Source organism: Rhipicephalus sanguineus, chromosome 5, assembly GCF_013339695.2.
Source record: "Rhipicephalus sanguineus isolate Rsan-2018 chromosome 5, BIME_Rsan_1.4, whole genome shotgun sequence".
Classification (NCBI taxonomy): Eukaryota; Metazoa; Arthropoda; class Arachnida; order Ixodida; family Ixodidae; genus Rhipicephalus; species Rhipicephalus sanguineus.
The window spans coordinates 207281930-207308778 of record NC_051180.1 but is presented as its reverse complement, the minus strand read 5'-3'; the positions used below and the strand labels follow the sequence as shown (position 1 = coordinate 207308778).

General features: G+C 51.3%; 1 protein-coding gene across 1 annotated transcript in view; it reads left to right on the top strand.

The window, feature by feature from the left end:
* The window catches only part of LOC119395196 (collagen alpha-1(X) chain), a 205259-nt gene extending 197262 nt beyond the window's left edge, over positions 1-7997 (top strand). Inside the window, exons 4-5 of the mRNA XM_049416116.1 lie at positions 4702-4755; positions 7797-7997. Coding sequence (XP_049272073.1) covers positions 4702-4755; positions 7797-7997 — 255 coding nt within the window. The remainder of the gene's footprint in view (positions 1-4701; positions 4756-7796) is intronic.
* The last annotated feature ends 18852 nt before the right edge of the window (positions 7998-26849 follow it).

The window sequence follows — 26849 nt, the reverse complement described above, 5'->3', positions numbered from 1 at the left end:
TACGACCCTCTAAATAATCGATGACCGGTCGAATTTCTTCATCGTCTCGCTGCCGTCTGCTCAAGTCTGATGAGCTAAGGGCGCCCAGGAAACCGTCATCGTCCTCTGCTTCTTGGTTGACGAGATGAATGGGTGAACGCGACAGTGTATCAGCGTCTTAGTGCTTCCGGCCAGACTTATAGACGATGGTTACATCAAATTCCTGTAGGCGCAAGCTCCACCGGGCCAGTCGTCCTGAGGGATCACGTATGTTTGCCAACCAGCAGAGGGCATGGTGGTCTGTCACCACTTTGAATGGACGACCATAGAGGTAAGGGCGAAACTTCGTGATCGCCCATACGACTGCGAGGCATTCTTTCTCTGTGGTCGAGTAATTCGCCTCGGCACGGGACAGGGAGCGGCTGGCATAAGCTATTACTGTTTCCTCTCCGTGTTGATGCTGGACGAGCACTGCGCCGAGGCCGATGTTACTGGCGTCAGTATGCACCTCGGTGTAAGCGTCATCGTCAAAATGTGCAAGAACGGGTGCTGACTGCATGCGCTGTCGTAGTTCGGCAAAAGCGGCCTGTTGCTCGTTATCCCAAACAAATGGCGTGTCGTCTCTTGTAAGGCGAGTCAAGGGTTCTGCTATCTTGGAAAAGCCTTTAATAAATCGTCGATAATAGGCGCACAAGCCCAGGAAGCGCCGGGCAGCCTTCTTGTCGGTAGGAGCCGGAAATGTTGCTACAGCGGTAAGCTTGTCAGGATCGGGTCGGACTCCTCTGGCGCTCACTACATGGCCGAGGAACTTGAGCTCTTCATAGCCAAAGTGACACTTTTCTGGTTTGAGTGTGAGATCTGCCGATCGAATAGCCTCTAGGACACTCCGCAGGTGGTGGAGGTGTTGCTGGAGCGTTTCAGAAAAGACGACTACATCATCGAGTTACACGAGACAAGTCTGTCACTTGAGTCCAGAGAGTACAGTGTCCATCATTCGCTGGAAAGTTGCCGGTGCTGAACACAAACCGAAAGGAAGTACTCGAAATTCATAGAGGCCGTCGGGGGTCACAAATGCCGTTTTCTCGCGGTCCCTCTCGTCTACCTCGATCTGCCAATACCCGCTTTTTAAATCCAGGGAGGAAAAATACTGGGCACGGCGTAGCCTATCTAATGAGTCGTCGATACGTGGCAGCGGGTAGACGTCTTTTTTAGTCACATTGTTCAACTTCCGGTAGTCGACGCAAACACGTAGCGTTCCGCCTTTCTTTTTGACTAGGAGGACCGGAGATGACCACGCGCTGTTGGAAGGTTCGATGATGCCGTCGTCAAGCATTTCTCAGACTTGCGTTCGAATCGCTTCGCGTTCTTTTGTTGACACGCGGTAAGGTTGCTGGTGTATCGGGCGTGCGTCCGAATTATCCTGTGCCTAGTGATGGAAGTCTGGCGCACTTTAGAAGAACTGGCGAAGCATGACTTAAATTCAAGCAAGAGCCTCCGCAGTGCTGCCTGGTTATTGGACGAAGGGTCAGAATTTATATCGATATTGGCCAGTGACGTATTTGCGGGCTCGACTGCCTCAGACGTGAAGCAGTTCCGAACGTTTGCTATTTCGTCTGCAAACGCTAACGAAGTGCCGCGCAAAAGGTGTCGATGTTCTTTACTGAAATTCGTAACAAGCAGTTGAGATCGACCATTACGAAGCCGTATGATACTCCGAGCCGCACAATCACCTTTTGTCAGCAGGTGTTCGAAGTTATTTTCTGCGAGCGCTTCACCATTTCGTAATCCACAGCATGTGACGTCGACTATGACACTGGCTCGCGGCGGGAGCGTTACACTGTCGGCAGAAACACGAAGAACGTCGGCACGCCGTTGATCGTCCTGCCCGTCGATTGCTCGGTCGACTGAGAAGGTGATACGACACTCTTCGAGATCAATAACAGCCCCATACTCTTGCAGGAAGTTGACACCAAGAATGACGTCGCGGGAACATTCACGTAGCACAAGGCAACTTGCTACGAAGGTAGAACCACAAATCCGAACTCTACTCGTGCAGGTTCCCAGCGGAGTGACGACGTGGCCACCAGCCGTTCGAATCTGCGAGCCATGCCAGGGCGTGATTACCTTCTTCAAAAGTGTGGCCATTTTCCCGCTTAATATCGAATAGTCAGCCCCGGTATCTACTAAAGCATTAACCGCATAACCGTCAATCAGCACCGGTATATCGAGAGAACGCCGGCCATGCCGTTCAATCGTATCTGCACCCTTTCCTGTTTGCGTCGATCGGAGGTCTTCAGCACGTCGACTGCCAGCGACCTCTCCTCCAAAGGTCGCTTTAGTTAGTTTTCCCGGCGGGGACTGGGGGACCGAGCGCCAGCATATCGCTGGGCGGAGATGAAAATCGCATCGGCGACGGTGAGCGCGACTGCCGCCCGGCAGGCGGTGCCACGCGCTGCTGAGCCAAGTAGTCCTCAATGTCCCGGGGTCGCTGGCCATACCGGGGAGGCGGCGAATATGCAGAAAATCCCCGCAGTCCGAGGCGCCGGTATGGGCACTGGCGGTACAAATGATCTTCTTCACCGCAGTGGAAGCATAGAGGCCGGTGATCTGGAGTGCGCCAAACATCGGATTTCCGAGGCGACGTGCGTCTATCGTCTATGTAATGTACTGGTTGTTCCGAACGATGCGCAACAGGACCGGCGTAAACGAAAGGTGGCGATGTACGTGTATCTTCGCAGTACTGTAGCTGCTGCGCCGATTGGAGGGAAACCGTGGGAGGTGCATGTACGAAGAGCGGGGGAGAGGAAGCAGGGCGCTTCAAGGCTTCCGCGTAGGTCGCACGGCGGTATTCAGTCGGCACTGCCGTGGGGTTATCGAGAGTCACAGGATCCCGGAGGGCCTGGTGTAACTCGTCCTTTATGATGCTTGCAATGGAGCTCACCGTAGGTAGGGGTGGTGCGGCAGCCTTTTGCAGCTCCTCGCCTACTACAGAGCGAATGAGTTCTCGCAGATACTCGGTGTCGCTCCCGATAGCCGTGAAAACCTGAGCAGCGGGCGTACCGTTGAGTTGTCGCTCATACAGGGTGGACCGATGCTGAAGCATCTTTTCCATTGTGATGGCCTCGGATAAGAACTCGGCGACTCTCTTCGGAGGGCTCCGTACAAGACCAGCGAAAAGCTGCTCCTTGACTCCTCGCATCAGATGCCGCAACTTCTTCTCCTCCGCTTTCTTGGATCAGCTCGTCTGAACAGGCGCGTCATCTTCGACATAGGTCGTCACAGTTTCATTGGGCATCTGAATGCGGGCCTGTATCGCTCGTTCCGCTCGTTCGCGGCGCTCAGCACTGGTGTAAGTGTCTAGCAGCCGACGGCAGAATTCGCGCCACGACGTCAGCTGTTCCTCGCGGTTCTGGTACCATGTACGTGCTCCGTCCTCCAAGTAGAAGTACACACGTCGTAGTTTCGCTGCGTCGTCCCATTCGTTCAAGGCAGCCACGCGCTCGAAGTCGACCAACCAGTCTTCGACGTCTTCGAGCACGGTGCCATGGAATGGCGTCGGAACTTGTGGGCTCTCAAGTGTGTAGCGATTCACCATCGTGCTTTCCGTACCGCTTGGGGTGGTTTGAACGGAAGTGCTGGTCATACCGCTCGAAGTGGTACGCACCGTAACGTCCGCTTCGGCTTCGGGAGGTAATCCCTGATCCTGCGGCTGGCCCGATGCACGGGAGTGTTGACTGGCACTGGGCTTGTGGTGCGACTTCCAGGAGGGGTCTGCAACATTCGTGAGGGCTACCCCGCACCTCCACCACTTGTCACGTCGCTTCAGATGTCCAGGCAGGGTTTATTTAACGTAGAGTAACTGGGCTCTTGCCAAACGCATCGGTTGAGCTTGTTCGCCAAAAGGGACAGCGGGCGCACTTCTTCCTTTCGTGGCCTGTGCCTCTGCTTTTGCATATAACCCACTACTACAGGTGGCAATATGCTGCATAATCCAGTCGCTGTCCATAACGTCTACGTTGAAGTCTCCGACTAGTATAAAGGGTTTGTGCTAGTACTTTGTTTCGTAATCGCAACATACAAACATATATTTCGCGTTTGAGGAGCAAATGCCGCGGACTTCCTAAAGTTGTCTCCGTTGAAGACACACTGTCATGCACGACACCTTCCACATCCCACTGTGCACACGCTTCAGAATTGCGATAGCCACATTTGAAGATCTCGGGAACATAGTGCCCGTATTATTCGATTTCCTTTTTATTATATTTCAGGATGGTTTTGAGTGCTGCATTTGAGTTTTATCTGAGACTTTATAATCGCAATCGTAATCACAACATACACACACATGTTTCGACTGTAGCAACGCTTTCTATATACCGTGACGGCGTACAGTGACATTCGACGACAAAGATAGGTCCTAAGTTGTTTCGCCCCTAAAATTTTGCACATTTCACCTTAGCTGACGGATTAAGCATGGTAGCCCTATCGAGCGCTACACGGAGGCAAAACATATGGCGTTGGATTCGTTAACTTGCGGTTAACCATTAAAGAACTAAACATCGTTGGTTCTTGTTTTGTGAAACAATATGTATCTGTGTGTGCACTGTGACGTGTCAATTCATGCGGTAGTCGTGATGAACTTGACCTTACGTGAACATAACGTGATGAACTTTAGTCAACTCAACCACATCGCCAAACTCATTCCTGTATTATGCTTGTGTGCAGGGACCACAAGGAAGCAAAGGACCAATAGGAAACCCCGGACCTCCTGGTGCACCGGTGAGTCAGATCACGCGACAAAATACTGAAGAAACGCGCCACTCATGCAGCAGAAAAAGTTTGAATTTTTCGGCTAGCTATCACATAACAACTCCCTCGTGTTCCCTCGCAGCAATCGTATGCTTATATGAATTCCTGTAATATGAATGAATGCTGAGCTAGCCCACGAACTGCATTGTTCAATTCAGGCAGCTACAGAGTTTGTCCTGTCAACTTTGTCGTATCCGCAGTAAGTTACGTGTAGAACAACAAAACTGCACTACACTCCTACACAAGAAGTGTAGGGCTGTAGGCCAATAGCATTATAGCCAACTAACTGAGTGGAACTAGACCCACATAGAAACCCGCCGCCAGGCTATATGCTTATGTGTCGTTTTTCCTTCCAGCTTCCTTTCAGGTACATTTGAAGTGCTCTTCTGCTGACTCGAAAGATGGTGTTCGATACCATCCGCGGCAGTGGGATTTTTATAAAGCGGAAGTTCTAGAGGCCCGTGTACTTTGACATAGGTGTTCGTAAGATAACATCAGGTAGTCGAAATTTTGCACGCCTGCATTATGGCGTGCCTCAAAATCATATCGTGGTTTCAGCACGTAAAGCCCCTCAGATTATCATATTACTTTATTACAGTTTGTTCAGTCGTTTTTCGTGTTGGGTTAAGCTATATACATTAAACAACAAGCCCTACTAAAAGACACTGCTACACAAAACAACTATCATGAGAAAGGGGAACATCTCCAGAACGGCCTAACAAATCAATACGACGTTATGGTAAATAAGACTGCCAACGAAGCCAGTAGAGGAGCCACCTGCATTTCAATAACGGGACAATTGCATAAGTCATAGTATGTACAGAAGAACACACTAAAGAAAAAAAAACTGCACATAGTGAGCAGTAAAAAAACTGAAGAACACTTTGGAAATTCCAAATTGTGTTCGTCGAAAGCCTCTGGCCATTTGACTGACTATGCCATGGTATCGTGGCAATCGACATTCTTGGGGCGCTTCTGCGAACCGCTTGCCTTGAAATCATCACCAGGCCGCTTGGGAGCCATACGACTGACTTGACTGCTGCAACGAGACGTCTGACGAAGGAGCGTTGCCGCGCGCGCTGCTGTGCCATCACGTGATTGCTGAGAGAATGTGAGGGGCACGGACAGACGCCGCCGCTTACACCGGCGCCGCGTTGCGCAACAGTTGCGCAGCGCGCGTTGGAAGGAGGAACGGGCAGCTGTTGCGCGTTGACAGACGGAGGCCGCCGCTGGACGCCGCCGCCGCGTTGCGCAACAGTTGCGCAACGCGCTTTGGAAGAAGCAACGCGCGACTGTTGCTAGGCGCAGCTGTGCCATCACGTGATTGCCGAGAGAGAGCGAAGGGGAGAGGCCCCAGCTGGCACTGTTCCAGGGCACGGACGGACGGACGCCGCGAGTGTGAGAAATTAAAGGCTTTCGCGTTAACATGCACGAGTGAGTAGAGCTTGGCGTTTATGGCGATTTCGACTTCTGCCATCAGATGCGCCGCACGCACGGGAAGAAGAATGGCATAAGGCGCTGTTTCATTTTGTCCAGGAGAAACTATGCTCGAGGATGTGTTTGGAAAGAACATATTGCCGTTTTCGCAGCGAACGGGCTGCTTAGGAAGTAATACCTCGCGCGCTTGTTTTTTTTTATTTATACGTTATAGGAGCGGCGGTTGCGAGCGCATTGGCCATAGAACACGAGAACGATGAACGATGGAGCGATCGCAGCTAGCGCTCAACGGCCGCTCACAGGTAGTCGCGGCCGAGGCTTCCACGAATAAAGACGTGTCTTGTTCTATCTGCGGCTTCATCCCTGAGGGAATCCGGGCCAGCCGCCGTCCAGAACCCCACAACTAGCACCCAACGGGAAGGACCCCGCCCCAGTGGTCATGGACATTGAGGTGCGACCGGTGGTGAGCAACCTTAACATTTCGTGATGCCCTCAAAGCTTCTTCGGAAGAACTCACGCCCATTCTCGAGCCCTTGTGAGTGCCGCCACGCGCGGAGGTCACGCGCGCATGCGGCCCGTAGCCCTGACGACGCCGCTGGACATTCCAGCCTTTACTGGCCAGGACGCGAGGGAATCGGCCGACGATTTCATCAAAGACATTTCCACTTTTGCTACCGTTTGCGGCGATCATAACTCGTCTATTAGACGTCAACATGCTACCACGACGGCTTCAGCTCCGGGAAAAGCCGCAGTACATGTAATCGTATAATCCTCATGCAGTGATTATTATAGAACCATGGTGTAGTGACAAGCATGAATTTGTCGGCGTCCTGACACTACCATTGAAGACTCCCGTCATTCTAGTCTTTGTACCTGACCGCAGCCCACACGTTTAAACTTGGGATCCATAGCGAATTTTCGCTCTACGTACGCGGGGATTCGTATTCTTGTAAGTGGAGAACTCTGTGGTCCACATACAGAATGGAGATTCAAGACTGACTCCCGAAGAGGATTTCAAGTGCAAAATATCATTACTGATGCCAGATTTACATTGTTGAACCATCACGCCATGGTACCTGCTCTGTACGCAATGTACGTTGAACACACGCTCCAGATCTTCCGTGATGGTTGGGTCCTGGAGTGCCGCAGTGGCGGTGTGATAAGTGAAGTGCGTGTTTTCTGAAGTGAGCGAGTGCAACTAGTGTGTGATTTGAAAAGTGCGCGAGTGCACCGGCGCAAGAAAGACGACGACGACGACCGATTGTGTGGACGCGCGCTTTCGCGGTGTATTCGGCGAGAAGACGATGGGCAGACGAGGCGGGTGGAGTTCCGACCAATGAGAGGCCCCCACGCTGGTTTGGAAGAAGCCCGAAGGAAGAACGGGGCAGACGTGGCCGGGACGCGACGGAGGCAAGCAGGCGACCAGGGCGCGGGGGTGGCGGCTGAGTTCCTGAGGCAAGGCCGCTGCGGGCTCCCACCTGGCCGTGTACCCGAGCGTCAACCATCGTCTGGCGTTGGCCAAGCTGCTCGTCGTCTGGCGTTGGCCAGGCTTCTCATCGTCTGGCGGTGGCCAGGCTGTTCTTCATCTGGCGCTGGCCAGGCTCGTCCAGTCTCGAGCCGGTTCCACGTCACAGCGTTGGAGGACGAACGCTGAAAGGGCGCTGACCCTGGTTTTCCCGAATCTCCCTTCGACTGAGCGACGCTTGGACCTCAGGTCGACCTTGAATGCGTCTCGCCTCATCAACCATCGACGTCTGGCCGAGTGCCGCTACTGAACGGTGACCGTCGCTTCTCGCATATGCTGAATTTATGCACTTAGCATGTCGCGGTTGTTTGGTTAGTTCAGCTAATTTCTCCTCTCATTTGCATGCTTTGTTTGTTTTTCTCCTATTTCTTTCTTTTTATCTAGTTTATTAAAATATGTTCAGTAGTTTTTTTTTTGTGCACAAACGGTCTCGTGTCCCCTTTCTCGATGCCGGTTTTGACATCGGCTTACATTCACACGAACCTACACGAGAGCTTATTGGTTGAATAGCCTCGTGACAGGCGGGTAGAGCCGGATACATGGGGCAGTGATTACATGGCAATCATAATTAGTTTACAAATAAGATGCATCAAGTAAAATATGACGACGAATAATAATCACGCATTGGGATACATTTCGCGAATCATCGATTCATAACGGACCCACAAAGCCCTCGGAAATTATTTCCGCTTTGCAAGAACTGCTCCGCAGTAACACAAGGGTAACCACCTGTGACGAAGGGCAACCTTAACCCGACATCGCTCTTTTGCAACTGTGAGCAAACCAATGTCAGGCAGAAGTGTATGCGTCAAGTAATCTAGATGCATCAGATAGTCATGCAGGTGCTAAACAATGGTAGAAAGAGCAGCTCTTTCGATGACCGCGGCATGAGTGGTGTGAGCAACTAGGATGTTGCATTGGAAACAGAACAATTGGTCATACTTCCGGTCGATGGAACGTGGTCACACGCAACCTGAACCTGCAGCGAGCGCTAGGTTAGCGATGCAAAGTACGCCCCAAGAATTTGCAGAACATGCTGCAAGATCATTTTTCCCGAAGTATGACAACGCATCATCTATGAACTGCCCCGAAATAGACAAGTCTGACCAAAGTGCCAAATCAGATATATTCAGCCCTTTCAGCATGGCCGAACTAATAGCGGCGATTGACACTTCGCACAAAGGAGCAGCTCTGGTCCCGACGCTATTCCTTACGAAAGTTACGAAGGTGCTGCTTTTGACGCACTTCTTGAGGCTATTAATGAAGTATTGTATACTGGGGACGTCCCATCTGGTTGGAAACATTCAGTTGTTGTCGCGATTCCAATACAAGGAAAGTCGTCAAATAACCTGCAAGATTTACGCCCAATTTCGCTGACTACAACTGTGCAAGCTCGCTGAAGCGATGCTGGCCACACATGTTTCCCGGTGGCCTGAACAACATAACAAATACCACCCGGCTCAAATCGGATTCCGTTCTCATTTGGAAAGTGAAGACGGGCTTTCTATCCTGTCGGAGGACATTTCCAGGTTTCAACACGCAGTCACACTGTACGCATGGTAGTTCAACCGACATTAGAAAAGCTTATGACAATACAGACCATGAAGTCATAATTGTCAACCTGATCGAGCTCGTACTTCCGCCGCCAGTCATAAGATTTATTTACTCCTTTCTTCATAGCCACACCTTTGCGATAAGAGTAGAGGGAAAGCAAGAAGGTTGCTTCACGTCGAAAAGACGTGTCCCACAAGGTTCCATTTTGGCTCCTCTTCTGTTCAACGTTACTTTAATATCTTAAGAAAAAACTGCGCAGCAGGACGAGACACCAAGAAAGAACTGACGAGAACGAGCGCAGACTCACAACTAGTTTATTGAAAACCGTGTCAACCTTAAAAAGCCGCAGCAAAGGTGATGTGTCACAAACAACGGAAAAACACGTCAATCCGCGTAACCAATAAACAACACCGGTCAAAGATTTCAAATTGACGATCACTGCCGCCTAGTTAATGATAGCACGTGGACCGCAGATAATCGAACTCCTTGTCGGACAAACTGATAGAGGGAGCGCTGACACATCTTTCACCCTTTCCTCTGATGTGGAAGGCCTCTATTATCTTGCGGCCCAAGTATCTACTATCCCTGGACACTACTTTCGCGTCATTAAAAACGGGTTCACACCCACACACTCCGCAATGCGCGGGCAAATGCAAGCCCGGGGTACAGGAAAATGACCGCTCGTGCTCTCTTAGTCTGACGTTGATGCATCTACCGCTTTCTCCGATGTACGATTTGCCGCACGTTAAGGGGACCTGATAAACAATGCCTACCTTGCATGGTACATATTTATTCTTATGCCGTACATGACATTCATTGCTCTGCTTCCTGCTATCGCGTTCCATCCTATGGTTAACTAAACTGCATATGTTTATATGTTTGTGACGCATCACCTATGCTGCGGCTTTTTAAGGTTGACACGGTTTTCAATAAACTAGTTGTGAGCCTGCGCTCGTTTTCGTCAGTTCTTTCTTGGTGTCTCGTCCTGCTGCGCAGTTTTTTCTTAAGATGTTCCCGTACCAACTCGCCCAACTTTCAACCCTTGTTGCTCTAATACATCAGCTTGGCAACTACACCGTATTTCAGACGTCGGGTCTATAATATATGCTCATGATATGACTTTGTGTTCTGTGCATAAAGATGTCTAAAGACAAACTCAACAGCTTCAGGAAGCCTTTGATGTACAGTGAAACTACGGTCGGAAAGCAGGGTTCGACATTTCCGCCGAAAAATTGGGCTATGTTGTGGTGGCTAAAATGGTAGGACGCAGAAAAATCACGCAGTGCCCTTTTACATTTACGCTTTGTCCATTGACAATTCCTGAGGATTCGGAGGTCCGCTTACTGGGTGTTTATATTCACCGGCCCGGTATTGATGCGCACGCACTGGCTCCGCAAAGTAAGACCGAGTTCCGCAAAATTGCGTTATCTGATTTGTCGCAGTGCATCAAAAGCAGCGAGAGCTCGTGCTGACGTAGCTAGACGGCTCGTGGGCGCAGTTCTGCAGCCAAGATTTCTATACCAGGCGAAATTTCAACGGTTGACTTTGGCACAGCTGGCACAGTTGAAGGCTATTAACCGTGATGCAATACGCACAATAACAGCGTTAGCCGCACCACTCCGGTACTAACTTTGCAGGAACATGCACAACTCAATACAATTGCAGAGCTAATCTCACAAACAGTAAATGCACGTGAATAAAAGAAGAACTGGTTCAGGTTCTTGCTGCGTTGCATGCCCACTTTCAACGTGGCTCTCGCATTGCCAACCAACCCGATAAAATGCCTTCCTGGAAATTCAGTACCATCACATCTAATTAGCCAACGAGGTTACGACGCAGCGATACAACAGGTAATATTATTGACGAACGCCCTTTCATCGAATATCATGCGCTAACACCTGCAAAGTCTATACAGATGCTGCTATCCCGCGAAACCCGCTACGGCGGTCTAATGGTTATAATGCTCGACTGCTGACCCGAAGGTCGCAGGGTCGAATCCCGCCCGCGGTGGCCGCATTTTCGATGGAGGCGAAAATACTTGAGGCCCGTGTACTTATATTTAGGTGCACGTTAAAGAACCCCAGGCGGTAGATATTTCCGGAGCCTTCCACTAAGGCTCCCCTGATAATCATATCTTGGTTTTGGGATGTTAAAACCCCAACAAAAACAACTATCCTGCAAGACGGCGGGAGGGCATTAATATTGAGTACTACGCACAGTTTCATCAGTGGTCACCAGCAATATTTATCTGCAGAAGCCATTCCTCTAGTAATGAAACTTCAAGCCAGCCATCACACGGTGCGAGATGCCACCTCTAAACTGCCTACAATCAAGCAACAGCACAATGTCACTAATTATTTAGTAGCTATCCAGGAACTCAAGAAAGTTCACAAGGCGATGGAAATCTGCGAGGCGATACGCACCATGAATCGTAATACTGTAAAGACGTTTATTAGCGGACACTCGGTGATAATGCACGGCAGCGACAGTCAAGGTGGCGCCGACTGTCTGCAAGAGGGGCGTGCTCTCAGAGAACAGGACGATCAACTAGAAGGCGCTCGAGAGGACGACCCTTTACTGAGTTCGAACGCTTCGGTGCAATTACTCAGGGTACGAAAAGGGAGCCGCCTGGTGACCTAGCAGCTTGTTACTATGAGCGGGTCATGGTAGGGCTTAGGCGCTCCACGTTGACAATGTCGCGCCCTCGATGGCGCATGTCCGAAGATGGTTCTGTAGCGAAGCGTTCGTAGTCAGTAATAGGTCGTCCTCTCGAACGCCTTCTAGTGGGTCGTCCTCTTCTCTGAGAGCACGCCCCTCTTGCGGAGAGTCGGCCCCGCCTTGTCTGTCGCTGCTGTGCATCGTCGCCGAGAGTCCGCTAATAAACTTCTTTGCAATTTGGTGGAGGTGCTGTGGCCTTTGAACAACTACGGTCCGCATTCGATGCCCTTGGAGCCTCGATCCGGTACCGTGCCTTCTACCATGACTCAAGACGCCACCCAGCAAACGCCTCCTTTTGCACCGACGGCATGTCCAAGTGTCCCCCGCATCCGCGACCCTCCTGTCTTCACCGGCGCGGATGGCACCGACGTCGAAGACTGGCTCGCGATTTACGAGCGTGTGAGCGTCCCCAATAAATGGGACGAGGCAGGCAAACTGAGCAACCTGCTTTTCTCCCTCGCAAGCTGGCAGCCGAATAGCATTTACGTCAACGAGCCCAGCAGGCCGGCGAGTCTTTCACGAGCTACATTGAAGACGTGCTCGACTTGTGCAAGAAAGCCAGTGCGACAATGTCTGGGTCCGATAAGATCCAGAACGTTATGAAAGGTATCGACGATGATGCCTTCACCATGCTGCTCGCCAAAAACCCTCGCAATGTGGCAGAGATCATTACACTGTGCCAGAGCTACGAGGAGCAGCGCCGGCAGCGGCTGATGACGCGTCGACATCCATCACGCGACGCCGATCTCGCTGGCTTGTCGGCCACGTCGGACCACTCCGTCTCACTCGCCGAGAACTACACATAACACCCCCTATACTTTCCTTGGCGTTATTGTCTGTTAGTGCTCATTAATATTGTGCCTAACAAAGAAAAACGAGCCCTTGTCATCTTCTTTCCTTCTTTCATAGCAAGGGTCTCGTTCTGGCAGACTTGATGCCTTCAGGTAGTATGCGAGGGATTATTGGTCAGCTGCCAGCTCGTAAAAAGATCACGTGCTACGTGACGCCAGAAAAGGCAGAAGAAGAGTGTTCCACACTCGCCGCAATGGCTGCGATTGGCGCTGACTAACACTCCAAGGTTTAAATGCACATATATATACCCCATAAAGTGGACGGGAGGATGACCGCCGCCGTAGCTCAGTGGTAGAGCATCGGACGCGTTATTCGAAGGTCGCAGGTTCGGTCCCTGCCGGCGGCAAGTTATCTTTTCGTCCACTTTACATTCTTCACATTTATATTCTAAATACTACAGATAACACCGCCTATACTTTCCTTGGCGTTATTGTCTGTTAGTTCTCATTAATATTGTGTCTAACAAAGAAAAACGAGCCCTTAGGAGCCATCTTCTTTCCTTCTTTCATAGCAAGGGTCTCGTTCTGGCAGACTTGATGCCTTCAGGTAGTATGCGAGGGATTATTGGTCAGCTGCCATGTCGATGAAGTGGATGCGCTTGAAAGACGAGGACGAAGAAGAGACGGGACACACAGTGCGCAACTTACAACTTGTTTATTGGAAAAAGGGGGTAGCGTCACTTATATACACTTAAGCACGTGACACAGGGCCTGCGCGTTACACGTTACTGAGCACTCAAAAATGCTATCTCTTTCTTAGATAATGTCAATGAAGCTATGCTGACACACGATTCTGCGTATTCTAAAATATATTTTGCTTCAACTACGAGCCTCGCCGATTGATTACGGTTGCGAGATAGGACTGTGCACTGCTCAAATTTCGGGGTGCAGGAGCACTTTTGGCAGTGAGTTGCGAGATGACCGTTGTTACCGTTCCTGACATTATTGCTGTGTTCTCTTAGACGCTCGTTTAGGCAGCGCCCAGTTTGTCCTATATATACCTTTCCACATGAAAGTGGAATGTTGTACACAACACCCTTCTGGCACTGAACGAATTTAACCCTGTGTTTAACGTCGCAGATGAGAGGCGCACTGGAACAGGGCTCTGTCAATCTGCACAGTCTTGATAATTTCTGCGGAGCGGAAAATGCTACCTCAACACCCGCCTTCTGAGCAGCTTTCTTGAGATTGTGTGATATGCGATGAATGTATGGGAAGACCGCTACTTTTTTGTTCCTGTTAGACTTACCACTATTCTGTTCACAACCAGATTGCTTAACTAATCTTTTCACTAGCGCCTCGGATACCGACACTAACACGTGGTCAGGGTAGCTTGACGCCTTTAGACGATTTACTTGTTCTAACAAAGATTGCTGCACACGATGGGGGCATGATTTCTTAAGTGCATTATTTAGACACATGTTGGTGATGCTTCGTTTCACGAGTTTAGAATGAGCCGATCCATAGGGTAAAATTGGTTTGTTACTTCTTGGCTGATAACCCCAGCATGCATGGTTACTGCGAAAGGTGATATGCAGGTCTAAAAACTTAATGGACCCGTTTAACGGAAGTTCATTCGTCACTTGTAAAGGCGCTAACGTCTGCCTAAAGGCGGTCAAGGTTCCTTCTACATCAAAGTGATGTGTCCTGTCTCTTCTTCGTCCTCGTCTTTCAAGCCCATCCACTTCATCGACATGCAGAACCAACTGGCCCAACTAAGTGCACTGTCAGCTGCCAGCTCGTAAAACCATCACGTGCTACATGACGCCAGAAAAGGCAGAAAAAGAGGGTTCCACACTCGCCGCCATGGCTGGGATTGGCGCTGACTAACACTCCAAGGTTTAAATGCACATATATATACCCCATAAAGTGGACGGGAGGATGACCGCCGCCGTAGCTCAGTGGTAGAGCATCGGACGCGTTATTCGAAGGTCGCAGGTTCGGTCCCTGCCGGCGGCAAGTTATCTTTTCATCCACTTTACTTTCTTCACATTTATGTTCTAATACTACATATAACACCCCCTATACTTTCCTTGGTGTTATTGTCTGTTAGTTCTCATTAATATTGTGTCTAACAAAGAAAAACGAGCCCTTAACTTAAGAGTCATCTTCTTTCCTTCTTTCGCCGAGATCAAGTAATTCGTGTGCGAGGAAATTGCCGGCCAGTTTTCTCTACTGGCCTTCGCTCACCCGGAGCATGGTGAACGGCCGTCAACCACAGTGCTGCCTCGCCTACGCCGGGCAATAGAGCAGGATATCGCGGAGGTCATGCCGGAATACCACCAGCCCTCTCCAGCGCCTGCGCCGCTCAGTTACGCGCAAGTTGTAGCCAGGTCGCCCCCAGCGCTCCCTGTGGTGCCCCCGATAATTTACGCTGGAGCCGTCGCCAGGCCTCAGGCTTTCGAAGCGAGTGTGCCGGCTGCGTACGCCGACGTCACCCATACGCCCCGACTACACACCACCATGCAGTCATATCAGCAGCTGCCCCGTCCCTTGCGTCCTAGCCGCCCCGTCCCTCGCGGATGGGACCTAGCCCGGCAAGCTGATGGCGCACTTCCGGCAACCGCCCCATCTGCTTTGCGTGCGGTTGCGCTGGTCACGTCTCCCGCTATCGCAACCGCGTGCAGCCGCCTCGAGTTGGATCAACTGTCACCAACCAGTCCAGCCGCCCTTATTACGACCCCCCCGCCGCCTATGTCACCGACGTCACGCCCAGCTCCATCTACCCGCCGGTCACCGTCCCCCCGCCGCCGATCACTGTCGCCGATTCGGCCTCGTCCGGTCGCACGAGACCAGGAAAACTAGTCGTCCCAGTCCAAGAGGCAAGGGCTGCGACGCTATCGAACTGCCAAAGCCCTGAGCAAAGCCCATCAAACGTAGTAGACGTGTTTGTAGATGGTGTGCGCACATCGGCCTTTGTAGACACTGGAGCTGCCGTGGCCGCTACGAAAAGTGACCACGGCACTTTCCGGGCTCTCCTTCCGTACAGCCAGCGGCCAAAGTATTCACCCGGCAGCGGTGTGCACAAACCGTGTCTTGATTCAGGACGCTCTGTACGCCGTCGAATTCATCATAATTTCTTCATGCTCTCACGACGTCATCCTGGGATGGGATTTTCTCGCCCGTCCCGACGCCGTAATTCGGTGCGCATTAGCCGAAATAGAGCTCTCACCATTCCCAGATTTGGCGCCGGCGGACAGTCCACCGGCTGCGACCAAGGTACTCGTCAAAGACGACGCCACACTTCCTGAAAACTCGTCAACGGCTGTGTCAGTCTATTGTACTGGTCTCGGTGACACCGTTGAACACCTTTCTCCATCTGACCGCGTTTTGAATAGGAAAGGGTTGCTGATGCCATTTGCGACCGTGCAAACCACTCAGGGCGACACTGATATTTTCGTTACGAGCCCATCCCCGTACATTGCTACATTGGTGCGAAGGGAATGTCTCGGCAGAGCTAAAGCCCTCGAAGACGCAGAAGTTATGGACGCACCGGGTGACACGCACTGCGCCAGCTCCCGTCCGCTCAGTGCTGTTTCCACATTGCTTCGTCAGCCGCTGATGTATTTGGTTCCTCGATTGCTGACAACCTTACATCGGTCGAGCGTTCCCAGCTTCTATGCCTGTTGGAAGAATTTTGTTCCTCGTTCGATGTCGCGCAAACGTCTCTCGTCCGCACGTCTGTTGTCAATCATCACATCGACACTGGCGCCCAACCACCACTGCGGAACGTCCATATCGCGTATCGCCAGCAGAGCGTCGGGTAATTAACGAGCAAGTCGAAGACATGCTTCGCCGCGACGTTATTCGACCCTCAAACAGTCCGTGAGCGTCTCCTGTCGTTCTTGTTGCGAAGAAGGACGGCTCTGTGCGGTTCTGTGTGGACTACCGACGACTGAATAAGATCAGCCGTAAGGACGTTTATCCCCTACCTCGAATAGACGACGCCATTGACAGCCTGCAAGGAGCAGAATTCTTTTCATCGCTCGATTTGCGCTCAGGGTACTCGCAAGTCCCCATGGCTGATGACACTCGACCGAAGACAGCCTTTGTCACGCCGGATGGCTTGTACGAATTCAACTTCATGCCGTTTGGGCTGTGCAAAGCGCCCGCGACCTTTGAGCGCATGATGGATACCGTTCTGCGCAACTTGAAATGGCACACGTGCCTATGCTATCTCGACGACGTCGTCGTTTTCGCCCCGGACTTCTCCAGTAATCTTCAAAGCCTGCGGCATGTTTTGACGCGTTTGAGCGAGGCCGGGCTACAACTGAATCTAAAGAAGTGCCGATTTGCAGCACGGCAGCTGACGATGCTAGGATACATCGTGTCGAAGGACGGAATTCTCCCTGATCCAGCCAAGCTTCGGGCCATGACAGAGTTCCCCAAACCTACGCCCGTCAAAGAACTGCGCGGTTTCGTAGGATTATGCTCCTACTTCGGCGCTTCATTCGAAAGTTCGCGACTAACATATCGCCACTGACGAAACTCCTCGGAAGTGACGAGCCCCTCCATTCCTGTTCGTCAGAGTGTGGCGACGCTTTCGCAAAGCTCGGTCGTTTGTTGACGCCTCCTCCCATACTACGCCACCACGACCCTACGGCCCCTACAGAGGTACACACGGACGCCAGCGGTGTTGGCCTCGGCGCTCTCCTTGCGCAGCGCGAACCTGGGTTCCCAGAATATGTCGTGGCATATGCAAGCCGTACGCTTACTAAAGCCGAGACCAACTGCACCATCACGGAGAAAGAATGCCTGGCAATCATCTGGGCTCCTACGAAGTTTCGACCTTCGTGTTGAAGGACCCCTCAGGCCGTCTCGCCCGTTGGGCACTTCGCAAGCAAGACTACTGCAAGAGTTGGCCGCCTGCAAGATTGGAAGAGTCGGCCCCGCCTTGTCTATCGCTGTCGTTCATCGTCGCCGAGAGTCGGCTAATAAACGTCTTTGCAGTTCCTTGGGTTCGATCAGGTACCGAGGATGTGCGTTCCACGACACGGTAGGGGCCTTCGTACTTGGGCAGTAGTTTGGAAGGGAGGCTTGTTGCAGTGATAGGGACCGAGAGTCATACGAATGCTCCAGGGAGGAAAGTGGGCGCATAATTGGTGGTGGTCCCACCGCGAATGCTCTTCTGCCGCTCTTGGTTATGCGTAGTGAAGGTCTTGGAGAGTTCGCGACACTCCTCAGCAAGTCTGACTGTGGCAGAAATAGGCAGACATTCAGATCGATCCGACATGTAGGGAAGGATTATGTCAATTGTGTGCGACGGGTGCCTGCCGTACAATAAGAAAAAGGGCGAGAAAGCAGTAGTGCTCTGAGGGGCGATATTGTAGGCGTACGTGACGAATGGCAGAATGGCATCCCAATTTCTGTGGTCGGCGGTGACGTACATCGAGAGCATGTCGCCGAGCGTGCGGCGAAAGCGTTCGGTGAGGCCATTCGTCTGCGGGTGGTAAGCAGTAGTCTTGCGGTGAACAACGTTGCATTCTTTGAGAATTGCTACGACGACTTCCGACAAGAAGACACGGCCTCGATCACTGAGCAGCTCCTGGGGTGGACCATGACGCAGCATGAATCGGTGGAGCAGGAAGGAGGCACACTTCGCGCGCTGTAGCCGCAAGGAGGGCGGCAGTGTCAGCGTATTGCCTGAGGTGGTCTACAGCGACGATGACCCAGCGGTTACCAGCGGACGTCAGAGGAAGTGGCCCATACAAATCGAAGCTAACGTGTCCAAACAGTCGGTCAGGGCAAGGTAGAGGTTCCAGACCTGCCGGCGACCGGTGCGTTGAAGATTTGCGGCGCTGACAATCGATGCAGGAGCGAACGAACTTCTGCACGTAGCGGTACATCCCTGGCCAAAAGTACCATTGGCGGATGCGGTGGTAGGTTTTCGATGCCCCAGAGTGTGCACACTGCGGATCAGAGTGGAACGACTTGCATAGTATGTCAGAACGCAGACTGCGGGGTATTACTAGTAGTCACAGGCGGCCGTCCCCGTTGTAATTGCGTCGGTTGAGCAGGTCGTCGCGAATATTCTCCAGGAAGGTGGTGCGGTGAACCATAGGGCAGGTCGGCAGGTGTACATTTGGTGTCTTGCTTTAACGTCATCCTAAGGCTAAGTAAAACAAGTGGCAGGGAAACTGTCCAGTTGACCGTGTCGGGTTGCGCCTTTAAGGATGCTTTCAGGATCCGGTGAAAACGCTCGACCATGTCGTTAGCATTGGGGTGGTATGCTGTTGTCCGAATCCGCGAACTTCCCAGCAAAACCATGAGCTTCTTGAATAGAGCAGACTCGAGCTGTCGACCGCGATCGGAGGCGATTGTAGAGGGAACGCCAAAGCGTGACACCCAACCGGATACAAAAACTTTAGCGATTGTTTCGCTTCTTATGTCGGGAATGAGAAACGCCTCTGGCCACCGAGTAAAACAGTCAACGCATGTCAGGAGGTAGGTGTTTTCATCCGATGGAGGCCATGGTCTTAGGGTGTCCAGATGAATTTTATCGAAACGCTCCGAAGGCGGTGTGAAGGAGCCGTACGAAGAGCATGTATGATGATAAACGTAGGATTGCTGGTACTCCAACAACCACGGGTCCAAGCACGAACGTCTTTGTTAATTCCCGGCTTGAGAAAACGCTGGGTGATAAGGTGCTGAGCAGAGAGGATGCCAGTGTGAGAGAGGGTATGCAAGGAGTCAAAAGCAGCGCGATGGAAATCGCTCAGAACAACTGGTCGAGGGTTTCCGCTAGACATGTCGCACAAGATCGGAATGGTGCAGGACGGAAGGTAACTTCACGAAACTCGATTGTCCCATGGCACATTCTTCTGCTTGCGCTGACGCTAGGGCGTTGAAGTCGACAGTGGCCGGCGCCGCGGCGCAAGATACGGAAGCTGACAGGCGAGGGAGCGCGTTGGCTGCAGCATTCGCAGATCCCTGCACATGCCGAACATCGGTTGTGAATTCCGCGATGGAAGCGAGGTGACGACTCTCACGAGGCGAAAACTTGCATCTTGCAGAGTTGATGGCAAACGTCAACGGCTTGTGGTTCGTGGCGATGAAAAAACATCGTGCTTCAAGGACCGCATTCGGCGCGAGCACAGTAAACACTACCCGACGTCAACGCGGACTTCGAGCCTTGAGCACGCTCGCTCGGCGCCGTTGCTATGGGCACCGTGCATGTGTTAGGAGCCGCCACAGTCGCGCGCTGCCTCCAGCGCCAAAGCGGCCACGGCAGCAGATTTGGCGGGATAAGGGAGCAGACAACGCAGGCAGTGGCAAGCCACTGCGCCGTGTGTTAGTGCTTCGCTTGAGGCGTTTTCTTTCCCGTTTGCTTCCAAAAGACGTCAAATTGTTAGCAGCGATCAGAGAACGTAGCGTTTGCGCGTGTGCTTCTTTTCGCCAGACCTCGTGTATCCTCAGGTGAACGCGGCAACATAAAATACATGAACTGGGGGAAGACAACGGAGGTGACGAGCCTGTTGAGCGAAACCGCGCACGTGTAATGCGGGCCTGTCTCGCCTAATAAACAATCACAGCTTATCACCCTCGTGCTAACGCGGCAGCGAACTCAGCGGCAGCTTGAAACTGGCGATACGAGCAATTCCACTGTCACGGCAGCTGAATGAAAAAAACGCTTTCTATCGAACAACCATCCCAGGCAGCACACGACGTCGGGCCGATATTGGTTTTACGGCGGCTATGCGCGGCCCCACCTCGGACCAGCATTGCCAGCCTGGCGCCGATATCGGCGGAGCCGTTGACTTTTACCGGCAAAACTGGGCCGACTTTGCCGCCTTTCAGCCGATGTTGGTCTTTCACCGGCAACATTGGGCCGAGTTATCCGGCCTTCTGCCGTCTTCCCGCCGATATCGGCTTAGCCGATTTCTTTCACCGGCAACACTGGGCCAAGCTTGCCGGCGTTTCGCTGTTCTTCCGCCGATATCGGCTTAACCGATGGCTTTCACCGGCAACAGTGGGCCGAGTTAGCCGCCGTTTTGCCTTGCTTGCATGCCGTCATTCTGCCGTGCTTCAGCTGATATCGGCGGAGCCGATGGCTTATCGACGATGTTGGAACTTTTTTGTCTCCCTTCAGACAGTTATACATGCCCTGTTGAGAACGTCCTCCTGCGTCGCGGCGCTCCAAAAGTCCTCGTCACCGACAGAGGTACGGCTTTTACGGCAGAACTAACGCAAACCATCTTGAAATATAGCCACACAAGTCACCGACGGACATCACCCGCAGGCGAATGGCCTCACCGAGCGGCTAAATGAAACCCTCGCCGACATGGTGGCAATGTACTGTACGTCGAATACATGACATGGGACGCCATAATATCTTCCGCACATAACCTGAAGTTAACACGGCAGTGCAAGAAACGGCGCACATATGACGCCGTTCAAACTAGTTCACGGAAGCCCCCCAACGACACTGGACGCCGTGTTGCTGGCCGTCAGTGACGAGAATAACCTCGACGTTGCGCTCTACCTTTAGCCCGCTGAAGAAGCCCGGCAGCTCGCCCGCCTAGGATACAATCGTAATGCAATAGAGCATTAGGCGCTTGAATATTTGTAGCTTAAGCTGTAAAATACCGCTACATGGATTGCTGTACTAGCACAAATAACAAAGTTCAAATATTGTACCGTGCTAATGCCGCACGTACGACTCGGTGCGCGAAGTATCGCCGACTGAATAGCTTGCATTCTCTTATTAGTTTCTGCTATAACAATGACTAACAACTATCACTAGCACAGTCACTTTTCTACCAAAAAAGGTGGTCTTTAGAAGAATAACTGACTGAAATTAGATGGCCACTTCGTTGACCAGTTGTTCAACGCTATCAAAAATGTTGAAACGTTATAACACATACCAATAACTTCATGCGCCAAATTCGAAGTACTTCTGTTACGTGAATGTTTTTGCCACTGGTCGGCCGACTTCACTAATGTATCCAGCATCAAAATTCACCCAAACATTCCCGCACGAATGCTTTTAGCGGAAGAAGTTTTATGTGAATATAAATCGAGCCTGTCATCATATTTATAGCACTATATCCTTTCAGCCGCTGAATGTGTGGCGCCAGCGCTCATATAGTACACGGACAGTTTCCGATCTCTGTGTTTACACATATTTACTCACGCGCGTGTTTGGTGAAGCGTAACAAGCGCATTTGCTTCAGTGATGTCACATTTTACTTTATGAAAATAGTAAAAAGCTCAGCAAGGCGTGTTGCTGAGCCAGTTGGTTCATTACTTGAGAAAAATAAGTATGGTGCAAAAAAGACCGGGCGAAGTGAAGACCCGTTTTGTCGTTTGAATGTTTACAAATCAACTAGCCCGCTGACCATCTTTAACGAACTGACAAACACGTGTTTGCCACGTGTTTGTCAGTTCGCATTTGCACTTCGTTGCCGTCCATTTTGTGACATACATATCTTTTTCAAGTAAAAATGTCGCTCAACGATTACTTTCCACGTGCTTTCAGAAACAGTCGCATAAAATTATTATTATGGCACGTGAAATACGATGAAAAATGCGGCTACAACGTGGTGTACGCAAAGTTTTCATGTAGCGACATGTGGCAACAAGTGATGCATTGAAAATTCGACGAACGCCTTTCTCAAACGGCATGCCCATAGACATGCTGGGGGGATCGCACACCATTGTGGTAGGCTGAGCCGTGCTTTCAAGAAGGGAGAATTCGCATTTTATTTTCGTCTTCTTCAACCTCTACCCCCCCCCCTCCCTCCCTTCCCCTCGTTCAGCGTCATTGTCGCGAAACTCGCTTGACCAGGCAGGGTAGGGTGGCCGTCCAGACGGAGGGACAGTCGTAGCTGCGGGAGCAGGTTTTTTTCACTCCGGCCAGCAGAATTCTTCAAGAAGTGCGGTGTGTGGACATGTGTGGTGGAAAGTCAAAATCGTGCACTAGACGGATACGCGGCAGCATTCCGGCATTGTTTTCGGCAGAGATCACCGCAGCGAGAAACCAGTGGCCCCCTGCTTCCATGTTGAACTCGCTCACCTCATATAAGGCCGCGTATTCACTACTGTTACGTGTCATCAGATTTTTGTTCTCTTCTTACCGCGTATTCTCTATTGACCATCGTGTTTTGTGTATTCTGATATGGTGCGCTTGCATTTTTTATTCGCTCGTGTTTTTAGCGATCCAACGGGCACACGTGAGTGGTTTTATGCACGATTCCTTTCTGTTACAATCTTGCCTTTAGATTAGAAATGCGTGCGTGTCTATCTTCTTTAGATGTAGAGTTCATGGGATCTTGTGGTACCGCTCGCAATGTTTCTCGCGTCGCGTGCAGCAGTTTATCCATCTTTTTGGCCCTTAAGATATCACTGAAAAATTGCAATCCCCGCTTAAAGGATAACGCTAATTTAATTGCCAGTCATGTGTTGCGAATGCCTACCGTTCCTTGGTGAACTTAATAAACGTGGGGGGGGGGGGGTGCTCCTCTGCTCGTAATTAGCTCACGCGTATACACAATGTTCTAGTCTAGTTGCCACTCTTAATCTCGCTTTTTCGGCAAGCCGCCCAACATTATCTTTCTTTTCTTCGGGTCCGTCTTTAATCGTACTTTAATGCTGCCTTCGTTTACATCTCCAGAATATTTTTCGTGATTCGGCACCGTCGTTACTGAAAAGCGCGATATCGTCCACAAAACGCAAGTATCTAAGATATTCTTCGTTAATCCTTATTTCTATTTTTGCCCGTTCTAGTTCTTTCAATATTTATAGTGAATGTGCCGCGCATAACATTGAAGAGATTGTAACTCTTCGCATAGGCGTGCGCACAGTGAGGCAGGGGGGCGGCCGGCCTCCGTAGTCACCTAAGAAGAGGTGGGCGCAAGGTCTGCCAAACACATTGACTTAATAGGGAGGGGGGGGGGCGCCGCGATTAACCTTCGCCCCCCCCACCCCCTCTGAAGGGGAACCCTGCTCACGCCTATGATTTCGCGCCTGATCCCATTCTCGATTAGGATTGTCCTGCTTTTTTTGAGAAATACGGTGGCTGTGGGGTTGTTTTAGATGTTGGCTACGGTATCTATAGATGTTTAGATATTCCTTAATGGCATAATTATTCCTGAACTGCTGCCGTGTGTTCATGTCTGTGAATAAATTTGTGTTTATCACCTTGCAAATGTGTTGCTCCTTAATTTCTCAGACGCATGCGTAGTTGGTGCAGCAGGCCTTTCATCACTTTAGTTGTGTTAGAGACAATATTGACTTTCGTTCTCGGCCTTGCACGGTTCGGCAGAATTGTGGGTCTTAATCGCACACTAAGACATCAGTGGAGCAGTCGTTCTAATTAGGAAGCATTTTTCGAATATGGCACCAACGGCAGTCGATGAATGTCGTTGGGCCGCGAATAGTCTATTTTAGCGCTGCTGACTTACAGTACAGTAACCACAGTAATACCGAACTGCCGTGGTCGGCACGCAGCCATTTTACTTTATAACACATGTATCAGCCTGCCTGATGAAGTTACTTTACGCATCGAGCAACTACCGCCGGTGTCTCGATATAAACTAGCTACGTGCCGACCACGACGGTACAGTACTACCGTACTTAACGCACGGTAAGCCACCACTGCTAAAACATAATAATGGGTGTAAACGGTCACGCCGGAGGCTACCCGACGTCGGCTAGCATACATAGGCCCAAAGACGGCTTGCCATCATCGGCTGAATAACGGCAGGCCCATCTCGGACCGACGCTGGCTAGCCCACGTCGGCCCGAAGCCGGCAAGCCCGCATCGGCCCAAAGGCGGCTAGCCGACGTCGGGCCGATGCGGGTGAAAGTAGCGCGAGCGTGATTTGCCGACGTGGGGCCAATATTGCTGCCGTCATTTGCCGACGTTGGGCCGAGATCGGTCCAATGGCGGCGTGCTGCCTGGGATGGCACTGCATTCGCTGCGCCGACTTAACCAGTGCAGCCGAGTTCGTCGTCGCGGATCGTGTTTTGCTGCCATGGCAGTGCAAAGCGTGCGAATTATTATTACGTTTGGATTCAGAGACCTACGTGATATAGATGTTTTCTTCCGAGGAGCTAATCTGAAAAAGGGCAGAGACCTCCTCGAAGCGGGGCACGTTCACGACGTCGTGGAAGAGGTTTTGCTAGGCAGATCAACAATCACGGGCAAGTGCAACCCCCCAAAAAATATCCCATCTATTCACAAAACTCACTTTTGTTGTCGAACGAGTGCGGTCCACCGTTCACGCCGATTCCTTTCATATTCTCTCAATGGAAACCGATCCTGCAGGTGTCATTGCACGCAACAACGCAGCAATTATTCCTGGAGTTTGGCATTCCTACGAGCAGCGCAACCGACAGAAAACGAACTGCCCGCGAAAATACCTCGCGCCGTCACAGCGGGAGCGTGGAGCGAGCAAGGGTGCCATCGCGGAGCGATGTTTTATGCCATATTATTCTTATCGTCCACCGCCTGCTTTGACTGATCGGGTTGATAACGCGGACGGACCGTCGCTCAGGGCCCGTATTCTCAAACGATCGCAAAAGGCGATAGTGTCGCGTTTGGTGACGTAGAATTTGATGCGTTCAATAAGTAAAAAAAAAAGACTTGCCTGTGACGTCATTGTTGCAACTGGCCGTTGGTAGTACGAATGTCTCACAACACTACGAGCGCAGAGCAACCCGAGTGCGGCGTTTTCGAGCGTGTGCTGCTGCATCTACGCAGTGGCGAGGCTTGGCCGGCTTGGCTGTGGCTACTTGAAGTATAAGACGTGTTGAAAGTGCTTTCAACGTTTTTTTGTTCATTTATTTATTGCACAGTATAATATTTAAAGAATGCAACTTTGCGTGAAACGTATTTTCGTTGAGAGTTTAACACGGCGTACTCGGAGAGTTCAGCTGTAGCGTGCCGCCGCAGCGACATCGTCTCAAGATCTCAACATGTTGCCGGCTTGCGATAAGCCACGCGAGCAACGCACGGTTCATGTTCCTGGGACGTTCAAACCACGAAAAAACATGCGCTGGCAAAGAACGAGTGCTGACAACACCCCAAGGTAATGCTCGATGAAAGGTTCAGCGTAAAAAATGCTGCGTATATCCACCGAGGATTGAATACTAGAAGCTACCGCCTACGTCACTGAAATGCTAGACTTCACCACGAACCGACGGTTAACGGTGCCTTCGTTTATTGCAAATATGTCGAGAGCACCGTCGAACACCATGACGCAAAATTGACGTCGGCGGAATTACCAGATGGCGCCCTAACTTTTCCGGTTTGCTCAATAGCCAATCAGCGCGCACCAAAGGCGATACTTTGTGATTGTCGCCTTTTGAGAATACGGGCCCTGGTCACTGGCCAAGCGCGCACAGCACGAAAAGTATGGTCATCGTAAAAGGCATCGTTCCTTGATTTCACCCCATTGCGAGCTCGTGAGAGCATCCCGCCAAATCTGCGCTTCTTGCCGCTAGGGACGCCTTCGCTCGGGCAGCGGAGTTACGTCTGCACGGAGCCTATAGGGCCTTCCCCTCTCTCCGCTGGGGCGGCGGGCGGTGCTGCGCAAACTTGAGCGTGGGATGCCTATGGGCTCTTACCTCTGAAAGCCGCACGTCACTGGCAACAGTGAGTCTATATAACGCTCAATCTCGGCGCTTTTATCTCTGATTGGTGTAGTCTAAGGTGCAAATATGGCCTCGCTTGAGTCAGGTATGATCGAAACTACATTTGAGCGGTTAATAAATTCTTCCTAATTGAATATCCATGTTCTTCACAGCGATCATGGAGCACGGAGTACAGCTCTAAGCTAACAGTTGGTACGGCTGGGGTGAACAACTGCGGCTGCATTCGCAATGCCCATAGACTGTCGCGCCGCCAAGCGGAATTCAGGAGCGTCCTCTCGAGGAGGGTTAGTGGACGACAAAATGGCAGCACTACGCAGTCGCTCTCTTGTTCGACTGTGCTAGCCTCAGTGTTAACGCGTTGGCAAGAAATAAACACCACGACT